Raw genomic sequence first — 22,872 nt, forward strand, 5'->3', positions numbered from 1 at the left:
TATTTTTAAAATAGGCAAATATACCTAAATGGCCAGCCCAAGTATACTCTTTGTATGGGAAACATTTTGCTCAATTTTGTCATCATGTTTTTTTTTTGTGTGTGTGTGTGTGAGGAACTCAAGTAGGGCTGAAACGATTCCTCGAGTTAATCAAGTAATTCGATTACAAAAAATGATGGAGACAAAATCTTCTGCCTCAAAGCTTCGTTTAATTAATTTTAAAAGCTTGCATTATGTTTTTGCACAAATTATTTGCTGTCAGCATGCTTTTGACAAAGTGCGCTTCCGGATGCAAGCCGCCAGACAACACCAACGAAGAAAAAGCGCTTACGTCATCCACAAAGCGGAAGGAGACGCAAAAAGTTAGCTGTGTATTAATTTGTGGAAGCGTTCTGGCGCGGGCTGCAAAATGGAAGGGAGCGATACAATTATCAGCGAGCCAAGAGAAGAAGAAAGCAGCAAGAGAGAACGACAAAAAATTGTCAGTAAAGCCTTATGGTATGCCTGAGATGTAGATTTTGAAACTTTTAGTTCTGAAAGTTTAGTTGCACACCTTAGTGTTTTTGCATAATTATTTTTTTCAATGTGTACCTTAGTTTTATTGATCCTTAAAGTCATTTAAAATATATATATTTTTTTTTGCTGAGAAAAGGCTTTAAAATAAGAATGTATGGCATTGTAATGCACTTAATTCATCTCGGTCAACTTTAACACCCCTATCTCACCTACGTGGTTTCGGCAAGTATGGTTTATCATGAGTTTTGAGGCTGAAACCAGTGTAAAAATTTAATACAGTATAATCCAATTATAACAAACTAGGCTATAATAGTAGCTTGTCTATAACGCATGAGGTCGGCAGATCCCCACATAAATGAGAAAAAAGAAATAAATGAAGAAAGAAAGATGTAACAAAATGAGGGATATCGGAAAATTGTTTATAGTTCAAGTAGGCTTTATTGTCATTACAACTATCTACAGTTAGTACACAGTGAAACGAAACAACGTTCCTTCAGGACCAAGGTGCTACATGCAACATAAATTTACAACATAAATTAACATAGACACTTAACTAGCTAACCAAGAGGCCTAGTTAGTTGGCTAGCAAAGACAGGACAGAGAGACCTAACATAAATTACAACATAAATTAACAAAAACTAACTAGCTAAGTATAACTATTTTACAGACAACATAAAGTGCACGTGCAAATGTGCAAACAAGAGCAACAACAAAGTGACAATGCGCAACCACGACATAAACAGAACATAAAATATGGTGTTGAGGTAGTGGGTAAACATAAACATTCTTTAAAATCAGCAGCAAGAATTGAGGAATTAGTGCAAAAATTAGTCCAGTAATGATCATTGTGCAGAAGATAAACAGTGAAGCATTTACAGGTTGGTGTGTACAATAGTTTGGTGGTGTAGGTCAGTGTGTCTGCACTTGTGTTGATTAGTCAGTCCAGTCCCAATATTTTGAGGTAGTTGAGTTAATCTGAGTGATAATGTTTGTTTTTGTGTGTGTGTGTGTGTGTGTGTGTGTGTTTGTGTTTATCAGTCCAGTCCCTTTTTGTTGAGGAGACGGATGGCTTGTGGAAAAAAACTGTTGCACAGTCTGGATGTGTGTGCCTGAATGCTTCGGTACCTTTTTCCAGATGGCAGGAGTGTGAAGTGTGTGTGAGAGGGGTGTGTCCGATCAGCCACAATGCTGGTGGCTTTGCGGATGCAGTGTGTGGTGTAGATGTCTTCAATAGAGGGGAGAGAGACCCCGATGATCTTCTCTGCTGTCCTCACTATCCGCTGTAGGGTTTTGCGGTCCGATATGGCACAATTCCCAAACCAGACAGTGATGCAGCCGCTCAGGATGCTCTCGATAGTTCCTCTATAGAAGGTGGTCAGGATCGGTGGTGGAAGCTGGGCCTTTCTCAGTCTTCTCAGAAAGAAGAGACGCTGTTGGGCTTTCTTGTGTAGGGAGCTGGTGTTGAGGGACCAGCTGAGGTCCTTCTCTAGGTGGACACCCAGGAATTTGGTGCTTTCGACGATTCCCACAGAGAACCCGTTGATGCTCAGCGGAGAATGGTCGCCTGGTGTCCTCCTAAAGTCGACAACCATCTCCTTTGTCTTGTCAACATTTAGAGACAGGTTGTTGTCTTTACACCAGTCTAATATATAGTATGTAATCTTAATTCAACACTAACAGTGTGTTTGCACCTATCAGAAAAACTAACTAACAGATGAGCATCAAGCATCAAGGTTTATAAATAGCCATGATGTAACACACCAGCACAGCAGGGATGCTACTGTGTTGCCTATGCTGTCGGGGCTCTGATTGAGTACAAAATAGTGTGCATGGATAACTCGCCAAAATGTATTAACTATTGTTTGAACTAACAGATCTCATATACTCCTTGCTAACTAATTTTAGCTGGACATGATGACAGCAAGTGCACTGTTTTGTGTAAAGTGACGTAAAGGTCGTTGTTGTAATATTGTAAGTAAGGGCACAATTTTCTGTTGACTTGTATTAAGGTGAATAGACGTAACTCCTGATAGTCAGATAAACTGTTATAAATTGCTAATTAACCTGTATAGGCTTATTCCGGCTTATCATACGTGCCAGAATGCGGTATCATTTCATAAAGTATCATAGGTATTACCTTGTGTGTGGCATGACCAACTCTGGTTATAGTAGGACTTAACCAGACCCCTGGTCATCCATTAGGTCATCCATTAGGAATTATACTGCAGTGTTTCCCATGTAATAGTACAGACATGTCAGGCTGCTATGCCACCTAGAACCCTGATTGTGACAGGACATTTCTTTTTTTAAATATCTAATGCAGTATAAATTTATTTAAGAACAATGATTTACGTTTGGGAGTCGCTGTCAGGTGCCAGATGTCTTCACCTTGCTTCCATCTTATTAGCTTTTTACAACTCTAGTAAGAAAAACAAATAAATTCAATTCAATTTTATTTGTATAGCGCTTTTAGCAATTGTCATTGCCGCAAAGCAGCTATACACAATCAAAAGAATTATTTTAGTTTGTATGAAATGTGAATTTGTATGAATCAAAATGGTCAGTTTGTCCCTGGTGAGCAAGCCGAGGGCAACAGTGACGAGGAAAAACTCCCTGAGATGGTAATAGGAAGAAACCTTGAGAGGAACCAGACTCAACAGGGAACCCATCCTCATTTGGGTGAAAAATACATATGTGTAGCTCGACAGAGAGAGAGAAAGAGTGAAAGGGGGAGACGGGGAGAGAGAAAAGAAAAAGAGGGGGAGAAAGAGAAGAAGAGAAGCGATGGCAGTTAGGTATGGTCACAGTCACACAATGTATAATGTGAATGTATATTAACTGTAAAGTGCAAGCAGAGACTCCGGCAGGACTAACTATGACAGCATAACTAAAAGGGAGAGCCAGAAGGAAACACAAACATGAGGGCTCCCAGAGATGTAAACAAAAAATCACCTCATTGTCAGCAAACCTGAGTGATCAATGAGAGTGAGGAAGACAGCATCCAAACATACCAGTTCACCTAATACTCTACGTCCATGAGTCCCTCAGATCTTCTTCTTTACCTATGGCAAATCTATTTATAAAAATGCTTGGCTAAATAAATAGGTTTTTAGCCTATACTTAAACACTGAGACTGTGTTTAAGTCCCGAACACTATTTGGAAGACTATTCCATAATTTTGAGGCTTTGTAAGAAAAAGCTCTGCCCCCAGCTGTATTTTTCATAATACGCGGTACTGACAAGCAGCCTGCATCCTTTGATCAAAGTAGGCGTGGCGGTTTGTAAGACACTAGCAGTTCGCTCAGGTACTGCGGCGTGAGACCATTTAATGCTTTATATGTCAAGAGTAGTATTTTAAAATCAGTGCAAAATTTCACAGGGAGCCAATGCAGTGGCTGCACTCTGGACTAGCTAAAGCTTGTTTATGCACCTAGCTGAACAACCCAACAGTAAGGCATTACAATAGTCCACCTTAGAAAAAAACAGCAAATTTGCAATAGAATCTAAAGCAAAACCATGTGGAGGAATGTCTGCTGAAAGCCTTAACATTAAATCTTATCTGTCACTTAAGAACAACATACTTCTGAATAATTTGAGTATGAAAAATTGGCAAAGGCAGCAGCTCTCACTCAACCACCTATAGTATAAGTCTTCAAAAATCTTGAGCCTTACTATATAGAGAGTGTCTGCAATAAAAAGGCTTAAATCATTACAACAAAAATAATTCCTAAGAGATAAATAAAGGGCAGTTCCCAGTTCTTGCCAAGCAGCCCAGGTTTACCTTACCGCTCCATGCATGCGGGCTGACAGCGATATCATAGTTGCTGTGCACATTCTGTATGATAAAGGGAAAATGTCATCTCTCATTTTTGATGCAGCCTTGTTCTACGTGCTGCTTGTTATAACGAGTGAGTAAAGGCGGACAGTTGAACTTTAAATAAGCATTTTGCCATTTGTAAGAACTCCTTGATTTTTCGTTAAAGAATGGAAATTTTTTGCTTTTTAGCAGAACTCATTGGGATGCATTATGTTATGTCAGTTGTCTCTGCCATCTGATTAAAGCAGTCACAGAACCCCATGTTCATGCAGTGCTTGGCAATACTGCTTGCCTACAATCAGCTCTTTGGTGGAATGATGGAATTCCCTATACAGGTGTCTGATCTGGCCAGTATAAAATAAATGTGATGTCTTTATTTATTTTTCCATTTTAAAAACTGTTATTGTTGTAAGCCCAACTGAATAATGCCTAGGCAATTGTCTAGTAAAATGGTGTAACCTGATTGTTGGAGCTTGAAACTTTAGGCATGTGTGGCTCGCAGTAGAACTGGGTTATTGGTGTGACTGCTGATAAGTTGATAGTGTTGTACTATCGATAAACTTGCACACCACAGTACAGATGGATAATGATCCTACAACTAAAGCAACCCACTACCTTCTAAAGGTAAAGGCATAGAATGTTCTTAAACGGCTAATTCAGTAAATTCAGGTGAATTAAACATAGGTTTCAGTTACTGAAGACAAAAAAAAAACCCGAAGGCAAAAAGTCATAAAGACAAACAGCAATCTATAGTGAAGGCCTGACAGTCCTCCAAAGCAAGAAAGTCAGCATTTGCACAAAGCAAGAAAGTCAGCATTTGTTAAAGTGCTTGAGTTCCAGATTTCATTCATTGACAAAGTGCTTGCATTCAAGCGTTAAAATTCTTACTTACTGCTTGTCCAGTGTTCATTGTATAGCCTAATGTAATTGTCCAATTAGACAAGTAAAAATAATTGTAATTTATTTATCTATCTTTTCTATTTTTTATCTTTGTATTTGAAGACATCTATTGTTGTTAGCCTCCACTAGCCAAAGCCAGTGCGCCTGACCTGTTGACCAATGGGAAGCTGAGTTTCTATGGTGACTGTGAACTCAACAAATTATACCATTTTTTTCGCTTAAAATATTCTTTAAGCCACCTTAAACCAGGCAAACGACCAAGAAAAAAAAAGCAGAGGTTAAAAAATCCGCAGGGCTTCTTCTTCCTAGCGTTTATCCCGCAGGGCAGGGTCCGCTTTGCTGCAAAGCCGTCTCCGGGGTGGCGTTGACTGTCTTCATGTCTTCCTTTATCCGATCCATCCACCGCTTCTTTGGCCTACCTCGTGGGCGGTGGCCACCAGGGTCGAGTCGCATAGCCGTTTTTGCCACTGTGGTGTCGTCTGCGCACACAACGTGTCCGTACCACTGTAGCCTCGCCTCGCGCATTTTCTCTGTGATTGGGGCGATATCAAGTCGCTTTCTGACGTCTTCGTTCATGACTTGGTCCCATCGCGTAAGGCCTAGCCAGGCGTGTCTTCCACTGCTGTGTGTGTCGTTGCAGCTCTCGTCTGGTTTGATTGCCAGGAAAACATCGTCAGCATACAGGAGTGACAGTACGCGTAACAGGAGCGGTGAGAGAGCCGAGCCTTGGTGCACACCAAAGTTGATGGGGAAGGGCGGTGAGGTTCCCACGGGGCATCTGACTACACTGGTGACGTTGGTGTAAAGGAGTTTGATCCAATCGACATAGGCCTCAGGGACTCCGTGGGATCGCAAGGCGTGCCATATAAGGTCGTGTGGTACTCTGTCGAATGCCTTTTCCAGGTCCAGGAATGCCATATGGACCGTTTGGTTCTTCTCGCGGTGTTTCTTACAAGCAGCCTCGCAGCATGTATGGCGTTGGTGGTTCCGCATCCTTTGACGAACCCACATTGGTTTGGCGTGATCGTGGCGAGCTGTCGTAGGCGGGCATCTAGGATTCTTTCGAATATTTTCATGGTGTGGCATAGGAGACGGATTGGCCGGTAGTTGTTGCAGTCGGTGACGTCGCCTTTGGCTTTCCAAATGGGGACGGTGATACTGGTTGTCCAGACCGCTGGTATCCTGCCGTCCCTGATGATAGTGTTGAAGAGGGTGTTGAGGGCGGTGGCACCTTGCTGGCCAAGGATTTTCCAGACTTCGGCAGGGATATCGTTGGGGCCAGGCGCTTTTCCGTTCTTCATTTTCTTCACAGCGGCCTTGATCTCGGCGGTCGCAGGGCAATAATATAAAATGACAGAGATAATTCCTGCGGAGTTGTTCTGAAAAGTTTTCTTGGTTCTGCCATGACCAGTTTTTGTTTGTTTCAGCTGCTGAAAGCAGATATAAGATTAAATAACCATGATATTATTTTAGAATTTGTAAGTTGAATTATAATTGTTGACAATGTTATTGTGGCATGGTAGCTTTTGATTCTCAGTTGTCTTAATATTTATATTAACTAGTGTTAATAATATATTAACTATTAATGAGTTTCTGCAGTGAACAGAATTGCTGACTGCCACCTTTACACTTTTTTCTTCTTCTTTATTATTATTATTGTATTTTTGAAAGGTCTTAATCCCTCCTCATCAACACTCATCACTTCACAATTTCTCTGGAAATTTATAGTTATTATTTCATCCCAAAATTTGAGCCGCTTCTCCTTCTAGCTTTCATCAGGTTGTCTGGTAGGTCCATTGCAGTAGCAATGGATGTGGTCCAGTGGGTATCACCACCACCTTTTATGCAGACCATTCTGGTTTGAATCTCAACAGCATTATGGCATTTTGTAATTCTTAGAACAAAAGAGGAAGCAGAGATGAAATAAAAACCTTTGAATGAACATTTTCTCATAGAGGAGCATCTGTAGTTACCAACTTGCTTGTTAAAAACCCACTTTTTATTAAATTAAAATAAGGTAAAAAAATCTTCATGTAACAGTTTATTTAAAATGTTTGTACCATAATTAGTTGTGAGGTTTAACCCTGTCAAATTACACACACAATTTTCTGGTCTTTTAAAGAAAATGTGTCCCATTTTATCTCAATCACAGAGAAGTTAAATTATATAACCAAATGGTGAAAGACTTTTTTTTTTTTTTAAACATAAAAATGTGACCAACAACAAAGAGAGTTTAGTCATAAAAGCATCAATGGCTTAAAATTCTACAAAAGTGAAGACTTCAATAGATTGGTCTGTGCATGGGAGCTTTTCCCCCTGTGAGGAACTAATTACAGTCAAAGATTGAAGGAAAATGCTAATTTGCTGGAAGTTGGATGCATTTACCTTACCATTGTTTATTTTACATACATGCACTCACCTAATGGATTATTAGGAAGACCTGTTCAATTTCTCATTAATGCAATTATCCAATCAACCAATCACATGGCAGTTCTTCAATGCATTTAGGGGTGTGTTCCTGGTCAAGACAATCTCCTGAACTCCAAACTGAATGTCAGAATGGGAAAGAAAGGTGATTTAAGCAATTTTGATCGTGGCATGGTTGTTGGTTGCAGACTGGCCGGTTTGGGTTTTTCACAATCTGCTTAGTTACTGGGATTTTCTCACACAACCATTTCTAGGGTTTCCAAAGAATGATGTGAAAAGGGAAAAACATCCAGTATGCGGCAGTCCTGTGAGTGAAAAATGCCTTGTTGATGCTAGAGGTCAGAGAAGAATGGGCTAACTGATTGAAGCTAAAAGAAGAGCAACTTTGACTGAAATAACCACTCGCTACAACCGAGGTATGCAGCAAAGCATTTGTGAAGCCACAAAAAGCACAACCTTGAGGCAGATGGGCTACAGCAGCAGAAGACCCCACCGGGTACCACTCATCTCCACTACAAATAGGAAAAAGACGCTACAGACTGGAAAAATGTTGCCTGGTCTGATGAGTCTCGACTGTTGAGACATTCAAATGGTAGAGTCAGAATTTGGCGTAAACAGAATGAGAAAATGGATCCATCATGCCTTGTTAACACTGTGCAGGCTGGTGGTGTAATGGTGTGGGGGATGTTTTCTTGGCACACTTTAGGCCCCTTAGTGCCAATTGGGCATCGTTTAAATGCCACGGGCTACCTGAGCATTGTTTCTGACCATGTCCATCCCTTTATGACCACCATGTACTTATTCTCTGATGGTTACTTCTTCGCTAGCCTGATATAAAAGCTCTGGGATTCTGAATAAGGTGTATGTTGTTAATATGGTCTTGCATATGTTGAACATATTTGATAGCCATGAAGAAGTGGGTGGGCTTCTTTTGTGGGAAAAAAAAGATCTAAAAAGATTGAAGGCCCCATGCCTGTGATTTTTGGCTAATTTTTTTCCCCACTCTTCTATAGGCTGATTCAATAATGAGCAGGAAAAGAGGTGCTCAAGAGAGGCAAGCTTGAAGAAGTGTGGGTGCACAGGGGAGAGTGCGTGTGCTGTGCGTGTGTGTGTGTGTGGACTGCACACCCCATTAGACAAACAGGTTGGTGCCCTGACAAGGCCAGCTTGTGAAGGCTAGATGACTGGGTCAGAGCATCTCCAAAATGGCAGATTTTGGAGTTGTTGTTGTCTTGAGTGTTTCTACCGTTTAGTGGTTAGGACCTACCAAAATTGATTTTTGAAAAGACAACTAGTCATCATCATCGATGTGCATGGGGAGCCATTCTAATCCAAAATTTTGCAACCTTAAACACATAAAGAGCTGTTTGGACCAATTTCTAACAGAAAAGATCGTAAGCCACAAATCCTGTTTAACATCTTAAATGAAGACAACTAGGAATGCATCAGATGTTCGGCAACTGAAATTATTCGGCCGAAAATAGTAAAAAGAATAAGTAAAAAGGCAGAATAAATTTTGTCGAACAATGACGTTTTTATTGACGCGATCAAATAGTAACCCGCGCAGAGTGAGAGGCGCGCGCTTTAGGCAGCAAACATGTCAGCAGTGTGGAAGCACAAGTGTCAGAGAAAGAGGCAAAAACGGCCGTTTGCAGACACTGTTCTGCTGAATTGTCCAGAGGGGGTGCATCTGCAAAAATGTACAGCACTTCAAGTTTAATTTATCACTTAAAATCAAGACACCCCGAACATCATGCAGAGTACGAGAAAGACATGGCGGTGGCTACGGCAACAGCAGCAGCGAATCCACATTTTTTGCACTATTTAATGCACATTTGTTGTTGTAGACATACAGAGTTACATTCTTTCAGCAGTCAGTTATAGCCCTAACATAGACTATTCAAGAAGGGGGGCTTCAAAGATGGCCAAAATTTTTTTTTTATTTTACTAATTTATTTATTTTAAGTTATATTGTGCTTTGTTTGTATAATATCTGCTGGAATGTAAAAATAAATGTTCAGTGTTAAATAGTTTGAAATTGTATTTTTGTTATTTGATTTATTTTTCTAAAAAGCAACACAAAATAGTAAAAAGCAAATTTTTACTATTTAAAAAATAATTAATATAAATTGGCAAAATAAATGGAATAAAAAAAAAAAAAACATATTTAGTGTGTTGCGTTTGAGAAAATGAAATCTTATTTCTGCATTCAACAAAAATATCTAGAAAAAACGGACGCTGGGTTGAAGGTTACTTTTAAATAAAATACACAATGTCTATTTGAGTCGTTGGTGACTGAAACAAAATGACTTCTTATTAACTTAAACCTTGGTTATGAAAACTTTTGTCAGAATGTTAATCTGTAAAAAAAAATTTCTTACGGCTCTCAGATGTGTCTCAGCCTGCGGTGTTGTCGACCGCTGTGTCTATTTTATGTTTAGATAGGTCTTTATAATATTCTGTGTAAAAAAAAAAAACCCACATGGTACTAACTAGATGCCCCTGGCCTGTTCAGCACCATGCTGTCAACCAGCTGTCATTGTCTCCCTGTCTGCACGTGACACTATAATCAAGGCCTAGACTGAAGTCCTGTTTACATCATCCTTTTTAGTTGTTTGACAACATGGTATTATTGTATGAATTATTAAACATAGGCCTGAAATTAGTTCAAATTTAGCAAGGAGTGATTGTAGTTTTGATTTGTTTTTTAGGGCTACAATTGAAGAGACATACTCCAGAGCGATCACCAAATTGGCCAAGTCTGCTAGCAACTTCTCCCAGTTGGGGTATGTATATGTGTTTTTATTTTTATTTTTCATTTGTGTGCGTGTTTTGTGTGCGTGTTTTGTGTGTGTGTGAGAGGGAGAGAGAAAGAGAATGTGTGTATGTTTTACTCATACAAATTCTAGGTTATGCTACTGTTTACTGCTTAAAGTATTTATATCTATTGTTGTATTTGACTTCAACCAAAAGTAAGTGTTTTTTTTTTTTTTCTTTTGTCTCTTTGTTATTTTTTTTTAATGTTATCCCTGTCTGGAAAATACACTGCAAAATATACCAGGCTTATGGGATTTTTTTTTTATTCACAAGTTTTATGTAGAACATCATTTTATTCAACAGACTTTTTATCTTATATCCAGTGTTAATGAGTATGTTAATTGTTTTAAAGCGTCATCTTTATCATTTTCATTGTTTACTGTAGCTTTTAGGTTTGCATGCAGATTAACCCAAATATCCCTTAAAGATTGCCAAAACTAAATAATCACTTGTTACAATTGCGATGAGCAGAAAAGCTTAACAGCATGTGCAAAGCATCTAAATTGTTTGTTGTATACAGTATGTGTATATAGTAGATTAATTAAGAGAATTGTTTTTTAAGTGTGAGGACTTTAAAAAGACACTTTTCCTTCAGGACATTTGCTCCAGTATGGGATGTCTTGAAGGTGTCAACAGAAAAACTGGCTGGCTGTCACATGGACCTGGTGCGCAAATTGCAAGACCTCATTAAGGAGGTGCAGAAGTATGCAGAAGAACAGACCAAAGCCCATAAGAAGGTACTGTTTCTGCTTGTCAGTGGCTCAGCAGCTGTGTTGTCAATAACAGTGTACCAACAAACCCAGTTTGTTCGAAAACATTATTCACAAAGGGTTAAGAGTGGAAAATGCCAAAGTCAGACTCCAAATTTTTTAGTAAATATTGAGCTCGTTGTATTCATCAACAATTCCACTCAATTTTATTAGTAAGTTGTAAAAAATAAATCTGTGTGGATATAAATACATTCAAATAAAATAATTGTTCAAACAAAAATGGCAATATTCAAAAATTTATAAAATTCTTTATCCATCAAACAATCGTTTGCTGTTAAGAAGAACAAAATTTGGCAGAAGAGAGAATGTTTATAGAATAGATATGCTGATGTTAATTATGCAGAACACATTTAAGTGTACTTTAATGAAATATGTAAACATGTAATGTATCTATATTTTATCATAGATAACTATTAATATCCCACCACAGGTCTGTGTGTGGAGTTCTACTTGTGCATGGTGGGTTTTCTACAGGTACTCTTGTTTCCTCCCACAGCCCAAAGACATGCAGATTATGCTAACTAGCAATTACAAATTGCCCATAGTGGGTAAATGCTTGTGTGAGTGTGTTTGTGTTTATACCCTGAGATAGATTGGCACCACATCTAGGGTGTACCTTGCCTCATGTCCTGGGAGTCTTCTGGGATAGGCTTCGGGCCGTCCGTGGTCCTGTATACAGAATAAAATGGTATAAACTTTTAGTAAGCAAATAGCAATAAAATCTTAAGTAACACAGGAAAAGTGCAGTAATTGCTTACTGAGCCACATCATTACATGAGCCCAACATTTTTAATGTGACAACACCTTCAGAATGCATTTGCATAATTTCTGCAGATGGAGAAATAGGACTGTGTGAGTCAAAATGAGGTAAAGAAACAGAACTTGTATGAATTCCCCATGATTTGCAAACAAAACATCCATGTGCAACATTTAAGCAAGTTTTTTGCTCAAGATTTACTCCCAGTTGGAAATCTGTTAAACCACAATAGAACTGTATTTCCCACTGTGATGATTAAACATTATAGTTAATCTGTGGTTAAGATGCCTTTTAAACTGTGGCGAGGGATCTATATGTATCACACGTTTTTTTTCAGGGCAGCTACAAATTATTAGTAATCAAGGACAAATTTCTGAAGACATTAATTCACCATAAATTTGATTTTTGTAATAAAAGAATTTACATGCATTATCTCCTACTTACAAACTGCTGTACATTAACGTGGCATTTAAGGTTAGAACGTTAGTCATTGTGTGTTTGTGTGCAGAATGTATAAGCAAAATGAATGATTGAATGCATGGATAATACTGTCACTGCCCTCACTCTTTAATGCTCTCTCCTTTGCATTTGATTGATGCCTTACACCGCTGTAAGTGTGTGTTAATTTCATTTAGATTACACAAATATTATTTCTTTTCACTGAAATATAGTGTCAGAGCCTCAAACGATGATTTGATATTAAAATAAAACTTATAGCTGGCTCCTTAGAAAGAGGCTGGAGCTCAGTGATTAGCGTGTGTCTTTACACACAAGTGCTTTTGTTTCTGTTTCTTTCTTTGGCTATGTTGATATATAATGCGTATAGCCACTCCCACTTCAAATTACTGGTACTTTTAATTAGCTACTCCCACTTTAAATTACTGGTACTTTTAATTATTTATTCTTATTTATCAGAAAAGCATCTGAGTTTGGATAGAACTGTCACTCAGTTAGGATGCAGACCACAGTGCGCTATATATTGATGCCTGCAGTAGACCATAGCAGGGTAATGACTAAATAATAATGATTAATATTAATCTGTTTATTTATTTAGACATTCAAAGATATCTATATAAATAAAACAAAGGTTTTGGCCGTACATTGGTCAGAGAACCTGAAACCAGTTTCAAAAAACATGCCTGTCCATATTGAGTAGACAGAATTTGAGTTTTTTTTTTTGCCTGAAGTTTAACCTGCACCATAAGCGAAATCAAATTGTTGGGCAAAAGCGCTGTTATGATTATTTATTTCTGAATTTAATAATTTACTTTACAGCAAGCTAATAATAAGCTACTTGCTCACTCTAAATAAACACCTGCACTAATAGATATTAATTAGAAAAGCTAAACAAAATATTCTTACTGGGCTAGTTAATATTTTCACCAACAAAATAACAGTGCTGAAGTGGTATAAGGCAATTTTAACATGCTGTCGTTTTAAGATAAAACTTAATCTTTATCCAATGAAAGAAGTACAACTAAGCATAAACATACACTTCTCTATATCTGCTCTTTCATATTAATTGTAAGATGGAAAGAAAATTGTGAAATTACAGTTTTTCTGAAAATGAACGGGTTTATCTTTCTTGCAGTCAGACTTACCATCACTGATTAAATTGAAGCTAATTAGCTTATTTTTAGCTTTAACCTTTTAACTATTTCTACAAACTTTTCCCCCCGTCAACGACGGGTACGTCAGCGAATTATAAATAATTATAAGTAGTAATATTTATAATTACCAATTGGAAGGCCATAGGAACTGCTCTGCAACACTGGTTAAGCCCAATAACCACTTCACAACAGAATCAGGCCAACTGGGTTGCATCCATCTGGGTTAGAATACCAGTCACAAAGCAACTAACTAGTTAGGGCTGACAACACACTAGTAGCCAACTGGATTAGCATAGAAATCACATAGCAACCAACTGGATTAGGCTAGCAACACCTTAGCAACCAGTTGGTTTTTTGTATCAACCACCGAGCAATAAACAGCTACTTAGCAACAGCTTGAAACTTGGATCCACACAGTTATCAACTGAGTTAGACTAGCAACACCAAAGCAACCAACCGCTTTGCAAAACAGTTACCCAGCAACATTCTAGTTAGCACCCCTAACAAGGATCTGAGTTTTGGGAGCAACTGACTATCTACAACCTTTCAACAAGTAAGATTGTATTTAAACTGCCTTGGCATACCCTAGCACCCAACTGGGTGAGGCTACTAACCATCTAGCAACTGATTAAGCTACTAATGTTTATAGGTTTAACTGTTTGTGGTAATCAAGAAGCAAAAAAGACTTTTAAGCTTACAATACTATGCTACTTGTTTTTAGTATTTTTAATTATAAATGTAGAAATCTTTATATTTCTTAAATTCTTGCCAATTGTTGAAAGTGCTATATAAACTAGAGACAATTCATGGAGCTGTAGTAACATAATATACTGTGCAATGTTTCACATAACATTCACTTAAATTTTTGTCTGTCTTGTCCATCAAGCTGCAAACATCACATTTCCCAACAGAAATTTTAATCCTCAGACTGAAACAGTAGCCGAAATCTGTCAGCAATTTACGAACATTGGTCATTCATCCCGGGCTTTTATAAAATTAGCTTAACAATAGCATTTAAATATGCATATTTGTAGTGTTGTCATCACATCTGCTTGATTTTCCACTTTTTTTGCCACTCTTATAGGCAAATGTACAGTCAAAATAGATTTTTCCTAAAAAAGAATTGGTATATTAATGTGGACAAAATAAAAATAAATAAAGAGTCATGAAAGAAATACTGTGTTATTTGATTTCTTGTGAGATATTTCCTGTTCTCATGTTCTCATCATCTGTATATCAGACTAAGGAAGAAGTGGCGCCCACGCTGGAGGCTGTGCAAAACATCCAGAGTGTATCCCAGGCATTGCAAAAAAGTAAAGAAAACTACAACAGCAAGACTCTGGAACAGGAACGCATGCGCAAAGAGGGTTCCACTCAGAGAGACCTAGATAAGGTATACATACAGTGGGGCAAAAAAGTATTTAGTCAACCACCAATTGTGCAAGTTCTCCCACTTAAAGAGATAAGAGAGGCCTGTAATTTTCATCATGGGTATACCTCAACTATGAGAGACAAAATAAAAAAAAAAAATCCAGAAAATCACATTGTAGGATTTTTAAAGAATTTATTAGCAAATTATGGTGAAAAATAAGTATTTGGTCAATAACAAAGTTTTATCTCAAAACTTTCTTTATATACCATTTGTTGGCAATGACGGAGGTCATTTTCTGTATGTTTCCACAAGGTTTTTTACACACTGTTGCTGGTATTTTGGCTGATTCCTCCATGCAGATCTCCTCTAGGGCAGTTATTTTGGGGCTGTCACTGGGCAACACAGACTTTCAACTCCCTCCAAAGATTTTCTATGGGGTTGAGGACCTTGAAATGCTTCTTACGAGGCCAACTCTTCGTCCGGGCGGTGTGTTTGGGATCATTGTCATGCTGAAAGACCCAGCCACGTTTCATCTTCAATCCCCTTGCTGATGGAAGGAGGTTTTCACTCAAAATCTCTCAATACATGGCCCCATTCATTCTTACCTTTACATGGATCAGTTATCCTGGTTCCTTTGCAGAAAAACAGCCCCAAAGCATGATGTTTTCACCCCCATGCTTCACAGTAGGTATGGTATCCTTTGGATGCAACTCAGCATTCTTTCTCCTCCAAACACAAAGTTCTATTTTGGTTTCATCTGACCATATGACATTCTCCCAATTCTCTCCTGGATCATCCAAATGCTCTCTTTCAAACTTCAGATAAGCCTGGACAAGTGTTGGCTAAAGCAGGGGGACACGTCTGGCACTGACGGATTTGATTTCTTGACACCAAGCTGCTTACCTAATGCAGATTCAGTCTTCCCATCCTGGTGCGGGTCTACAATTTTGCTTCTGGTGTGCTGTGACAGCTTTTTTGTCTAGCTTTTGAGTTTGGAGTCTGACTCTTTGAGGTTGTGGACAGGTGTCTTTTATACTGATAACAGATGCTATTAATACAGGTAACAAGTGGAGGACAGGTCTGTGAGAGCCAGAAATCTTGCTTGTTTGTAGGTGTCCAAATACTTATTTTACAGAGGAATTTACCAATTAATTAATATAATTAATTCAAGGAGTTTACCAATCATTAAAAACCCTACAATGTGATTTTTTGGATTTTTTTTTTCTTATTTTGTTTCTCATAGTTAAGGCATACCTATGATGAAAATTACAGACCTCTCTCATCTTTTTAAGTGGGAGAACTTGCACAATTGGTGGCTAACTAAATACTTTTTGCCCCACTGTACATACGTACATACACTGACATGCCATATCTAAATAGCTACTATATTCACAAGTAATAAACTAATAGAAGATGTAAAAGAAATGTTTTTTTTTTACATTCTAGAACAATACTGGAGCTTTAAAACTATAAAATGACGCATATGGTATTGGGTAATAAAGTAACAACAATCATCAACTGTTAGTCTAAGACATTAAGTTGTTGTGGAATAGTTCTGGCAAGAACAGTATTGTCAATGCACCATAACATTAGAAATAATGAGAATTAAAATATCTGTTTTGTGTGATTAGGCTGGGGTGAAGGTTAAGAAAGCGAGAGAAGTATACAAGTCCTATGTGGAGAAATACGGCAGCACAAAGGCTGAATTTGAGCAAAAAATGACAGAAACAGCACAGGTCTGTATCTTTGTGTAATAGTTGTGCTTTTCATTTTGTAATTTGGTCATGGATTAGAGCCATCCAAGTTAATTTAATATAAAAGTCAAAAACAGACAAACGTGTTTCTCCTTTTTTTCCTTCTCTCACACAACACGTTATTTCTTTGTTTGCGTGTGTGTAAGCAGAAGTTTCAGGACATCGAAGAAAATCATGTTATGCAAATGAAGGAAATTATCCAGTCATATTGTTACTTAATTGAGGATACACACAAACAGACTGGAGAGGTAAGTAAACACAAAATGGCGTAGATGTGTAAAGGCTGGTTGATGTACAAAGTGTACAAAATATATAAATATGAATTATATTAATAATCATATTATGATTTGGAAACTTGGAGCCAGCAAGCTTAAATACTGAGTCAGCTAATTGCTTAAGTATGACATTTAAATCACATGTACCATCATGTGTTTATCATTCATTGAAGTAACTGTATGCTTGTATATTCTGAAGTTCAGTGGATCTCTTGATATTAACTATGGTTTGTCAAGAGCACAATGTGGTCTAGGCAAATCTTGAGGTTGGCATCCCTCATTTAGAGGCTAGCACACTGGTATAGAGCATAATACAGTAGCTCTAGGCTCTCTATTTAAATTCTGCGCCTGGGATTAAGGTTTGTTATATTTCCTGTGTTTTTCCTACATCAATAATGAAGTGAATGGATGAATGGTTGAATATTAACCATGTACCAATTTATTATTTAAATATAAGTTTCCCTTGCTTTATTGTGAAGGTGCAGAAAGAGTTTGTGAATAATATGGAGAACACGTCTGTGGAAAGTCTATTACAGAAACTGGCTGAGAGCAAAGGGACCGGCAGAGAAAGGCCAGGTAATGCTATACACACCACATATATTCTCTCGCACACACACACGTGCAGACGCAGTCTTGGGGGCAAACAACCATAAATTACATTTAAGGGGTTAAATTACATTTAAGGGTTCAGGAATTACCGATAAATAATGTAGTGTATAACACCAGTATATTATATTACAGACATACATATTGAGACAGCTCAATTTATTTAACAAAAATGTTATTAAAATAAAATGTTATTTACTATAGGCGGCACGGTAATGTAGTGGTTAGCACTATCGCCATGCGGTCTGGGTTCAATTCGATTCCATGGGTCCGGGTTCGATTCCCAGCCAGGCTTGTTTCCCGTCTCTGGGTGCATGGAGTTTGCATATTCTCCCCGTGCTTGGTGCGTTTTCTCCGGGTACTCTGGTTTCCTCCCATACATGTAGGTTAGGTTGATTGGTGTTCCCAAATTGCCCATAGTGTGTGAATGAGTGTGTGAGTGTGCAAATGTGTGTGTGCCCTGCGATGGATTGGCACTCTGTCCAGGGTGTCCAGGGCGACCCTAAATACAGAATAAAGCGGTATAGACGGTAAGTGAGTGAGTTATTTACTATTAACTTATGACAATCATATTTCTGCAGTAAAGTTATTTTGTGTAAATGTTTGCATGGAAAGCTTGAATCATGTTTGTGATGGATGTTTGATGGAAAAGTTTTTTTTTTCTTGATTTGAAATGTGGCAAATATTCTGAAATTGACAAACTTGTCATAAGAGCATTCACAGAATCAACAGTGAAAGATAATTATTTTCTTTAGAATGGAGTGATAAAATTTAATTTTATTAGCTGGGTAGTTTTTTGCAAACTTGGATAACAGTGCCCAATGTAACTGTTTTCTTTACTGGCCATGTGGGTTAACTGGCCCCTTAAATATTTTATATTGATTTTATTATTATAGTTATTTTTATTATTTTTTCTGGCCAAGAAAAAACAAAACAAAGCACTTTTTTATAGAACTAATTAATCTATTAATCTCTCTCTCTATATATATATATATATCAGTGTAAATGGTATGGCATGACATCATATACTACTGAGTAAGCTATATTGGCTACTTTTTTTTTTTTAGCTTTAATTGGGAAAAATAGTAATCTTTATTGCGATGATCCTGAAGTTTTAGAATTTCTTCTGTAGGGGAGTTTAAAATATAAGCTGAAGTATACTCCTGCTACAGAGCATGCAAAATTATTTGGTTAGCTGAATGATTTTACAGGAAAGTAATTTAGTAATTTAACCTGTATATGAGGCTGTATTTACTAAATGTATAGCATTACAAGGCTCTAATTATGGAAGTTTGTATGAAATAACATGTGAATGTGTGTGTATCAAAAAGGTAAGATGAAAGGTTAATCATGAAAAACTGAATAGCGATTATTTTTCAGTTAAATATGTATCCCTATACACTACAGTGCTTAGCTCCTCCCCAAAGTCAAATTAAATGAAATTGTATAGAGATATTACTGTAAATTATACATAAAAGAAAATATTCTCTACCCCCATAATTAAAAAATGACATGAAACATTTTACATTTAAATTGTACAATTTACACAAATTTTTAAATGCATAGTAGTTCTTATACTAGTAAAGCCCTTCCTCAAAATTTGAGGCCCAGGAATTGGTGTGAAAAAATGCAAAGCAGAGTGTGGGTATGTGTGTGTGCCCTGTGAGGTATTGGCACCCTGTCTTGTGCCCTAAGCCTCCTGCAATAGGCTCCAGGTCCCCGCGACCCTGAATACAGGATAAAGCGGTAGAGACGTTGAGTGAGTGAGAGTGAGAATTGGTGTGTGTGAGTTTTTTTAGTTTCCTGTTATTAAATTCCAGTCTAAGGAAAACAATTCACTTGTGTCACTCCCAACATCCTCCAACATTGTGGTTTTGACTGTTTGTCCCAAAAGTAAACAGTGACAGCTACCAAAAGGCAAGTTCAATTGGGCTCACTTTAGCATGCCTCAGGGAACAGCGGTTACAGTTAAGAAGCAAAATATACCTCATATAGTGGAGCTCCTGGAAGAAGACTTATTCCCACAAGATTCTATTAGGAATTTTAACTAAGTGACTAGTTATGTTAGGTCAGTCCAGAGTGTGGGCAGACAGCATCTATTTCCATAATTTTTGAGTTCTTTAAAGCTGCTAGGCGGCGTGGTGGCGTAGTGTTTAGCACAATGGCTTCACACCTCCAAAGTTGAGTATTCAGTTTTCGCCTCAGGTTTGTGTGCATGGAGTTTCCACATTCTCTCCTTTCCTCTTGGTACTTTGATTTTCTCCCAAAATTCAAGTCATGCAGATTAGACCTTATTCTGGCCTGTGCCATTAAACTGACTGCCTGTAAACTCCATCTTGCCAACATGCTGACTTTGTGATATACAAATATACATATTGCAAATTATGCATACATATAGACACTCCTGCACAAAGAGTTTTAAACCATGCCATGATAAATGCTTTCAATAGATAGAGCACTTTATTAAGGGAAATTGTAATTAAAAACATTTTTTTGAAAGGAAAGTTTATATAGTTTAAGATCGTATATCAAATGTTAATTTATGTCAGATGAAAGCTTACCCTGCTAGTACTACAAAAGTTTCCATGCAACCATTACTTCTTACACACACAAATTTATGCTTTGTAATATAGTTGCAATGCTAGGGACATTTTCTGATTATAAGATGGCTTCATGAAGACATGCTACCTGCTGGCCACCCTTCATTTCTTCAGTTAAAGAAATAGGACCAAATGTTTTACTGCGACAGGCTGCAAAGTGCATTATAGAATTTAAACTATTTATCAATTGGCTGCTTATGGAAGACCCTCAGCAGCAACCTTATTTCCCTTCTCGCCTTGTCCAACCACTTAGCATTCAGCACCACCAATTTACATTCAGATCACCAATATAATCATCTGTCATCATCTGCACCTGTTTCTCTCTCGTTCATGCCCTAAGTCAGATTTCTCCCTTCTTTTTTTTTTTTTTTACACCTGAATGATTCACAGGTCACTGTGGCTTAACAAAATAAAGACATTTCTTTGAAAGTGCTCAGGTACAGGGACGCCAGGATGCCTGAAAAACTATTCATTAAGGCTACATTTACAAAATGCAAGAAATTCTTTTTTTTTTGTACAGTACTGTTGAAAACTGCACTGTCTGAATGATTTTCGTTTTGCTATGTTTGCTCACAGGGCCCATTGACTTTGAGGAATGTAATGTTTCTCTTACTACAGAAGGTATGTATCCTATATGGGTTTCTAAAAGTTTAGAAGTGGTTAATCAGTAGTTAGTCAGCGTAACCCCCACTTTAAAAAATAAATGAATGATTTAGAAGGATTCTTTGGATGTGTTTGCTCTGTGGGTTCCTGATGGCCTTGGACAGTTTGGCCTGCTCTGTTCCTATCACTTGTTTTAATGGCAAGTCTAGGCTTCTGATAGAGGGATGTGATGATGGTCCTGGATACAGCGATCTCATTGATCGACTTTCTCCAGTAACTGATGGTTTGTATTCTTCTAAGTTGGTGGAGTTTTTACTGGTTGCAGCCTCCCTGAATATGTGCCATGAGTTAGAGTTTTTGTTGCATGGAAACTGTCTGTCCTTGAGGATGGTCTAATGCAGGGGTCTTCAACTAAAATTGCTTGAGGTCCGGTAAAAAAACACTCCTCACCAGCTAAGGTCCGGACAACCCAAAACAGACACTGATGCTTTAGGTGTATCCAATATATGTTTTCATATGGATAAACATGTCTTTTCGTATGTATAAACAGACCAATTTACATCCTTCACAAATTGGATCTCATTTTAATGCTGTTCTGTTCTGTCCTTTATGTTGCTTTGGTACAAAATAATTTAATTAAACCAGTAACAATGTCTGACAAAAATATGATGAAGGAAACTGTGCAAAATGCCTTCATCTCTAAATCTGAACAGAACATAAATTAATTTAAACATTAACAACTTAAAAGTTGCCAACAACTTAAAAACGAACAACTCCTTTACTATTTCCACATCTGTAAAGGCCCTGTTATGTTTTCCCAAAATCCCCTGTATTCTCAGTGAACATTCATATGCTCATTGCTGGGTGGTGAGTGCGTGAGAGAGGACTTGTGTAGATCGCTCATACTGCACTTTAAGCTCAGGAAGAATGAATGCATATTTTCCCACCCATTCATCGTGGAAAACTCTCAAAATAAACTAAAAAGATTTTTTAACGTGACATTTTTTTTTTCACCAATCTGTCTGTGCGCTGCTCTCGCTTTCTGCTCTCTTCAGTGCACGCATGACTGCACATCTGAACGTATCGGTTGGCGTAGCAACCTGTGGTGCCGTAGGACCCAAATGGCTCTACTGAGCTGACATTCACGTGCTCGATATACATTTTCTTTTATTAGAAAACAGCGTTTGATATATATATATATATTATTTCTTTTTTTTTTATACTAAGTCAAAAGGCTTAGTTGGTGCAAGTTGGTGACCCATGGTCTGATGCATTCTGGTGCCCCACTTCTGGTTTATGTTCTCATCACATGGGGACCTCTTACTGCTGCTGCTAATTTCTGGTCCTTGAAGCCAACCCCGAGGATGGTTTTGCCTAATAACCCAAAGATAGCTTGGATTGCATAGAAACAAATAGTTTTTCTATGATGGCTTTTGACAATCACTGGAACAGTGAATAATTGTGATAAATGAAATTGCCCCAAATAGTCTCCATCAGTAAACAGTTGGTAACCACAACAAAGTAGACTTTATATCAAGTAAAACACATTTCCTGTTATACAACTGCATTTTCATCCTCAGTGCACACAGTTATAGAAGGGATATAATTATGGCCACGCCCCAAGAAGAATGTGTTCCTTTTTTGAGTATGGTTCTATTCAAGGTTTTCTCCTATGTTAAATTTCCTGTGACAATAAACTGTCTATAAACAGTAATATGTCTTTTAATGTTTATTGCTGTCTAGTAATATGAAGCCTACCAAATTTAGTGTTTTTAGATAGTTTTTTTTATTAATTAACATTAATATTTTATGTTGTAAATATTCTGTATGTTTATTATTGTCTTTTTAGACTATCTTGACAAAAAGCTATTTAAAAATTGCATTGGCTGACATTATTAAACCCTCTTTATTTAGCTGCCAAACCTAGAAAGAGGAAGACCTTTGCAATTCCAGGACGAAGAAAAGATAAGGATACAGATTCCACGTAAATAAAAACTTTTTTGTGTGTTTGGGTTGGTTAGTTATTTCCTATAAATAATCTTTTGCAT

At 37.6% G+C, this 22,872-nt stretch overlaps 1 protein-coding gene across 1 annotated transcript in view; it reads left to right on the forward strand.

Annotated features, from left to right (window-relative positions):
* fcho2 (FCH and mu domain containing endocytic adaptor 2) overlaps positions 1-22,872 on the forward strand; it is a 58,681-nt gene that overhangs the window by 15,438 nt on the left and 20,371 nt on the right. The window contains exons 3-10 of the mRNA XM_053484893.1: positions 10,372-10,446; positions 11,073-11,214; positions 14,855-15,007; positions 16,618-16,722; positions 16,890-16,988; positions 17,495-17,591; positions 20,798-20,842; positions 22,739-22,808. Of these exons, the coding sequence (XP_053340868.1) occupies positions 10,372-10,446; positions 11,073-11,214; positions 14,855-15,007; positions 16,618-16,722; positions 16,890-16,988; positions 17,495-17,591; positions 20,798-20,842; positions 22,739-22,808 (786 nt within the window). The remainder of the gene's footprint in view (positions 1-10,371; positions 10,447-11,072; positions 11,215-14,854; positions 15,008-16,617; positions 16,723-16,889; positions 16,989-17,494; positions 17,592-20,797; positions 20,843-22,738; positions 22,809-22,872) is intronic.

The sequence above is a fragment of the Clarias gariepinus genome, chromosome 24, assembly GCF_024256425.1.
Source record: "Clarias gariepinus isolate MV-2021 ecotype Netherlands chromosome 24, CGAR_prim_01v2, whole genome shotgun sequence".
Lineage (NCBI taxonomy): Eukaryota > Metazoa > Chordata > Actinopteri > Siluriformes > Clariidae > Clarias > Clarias gariepinus.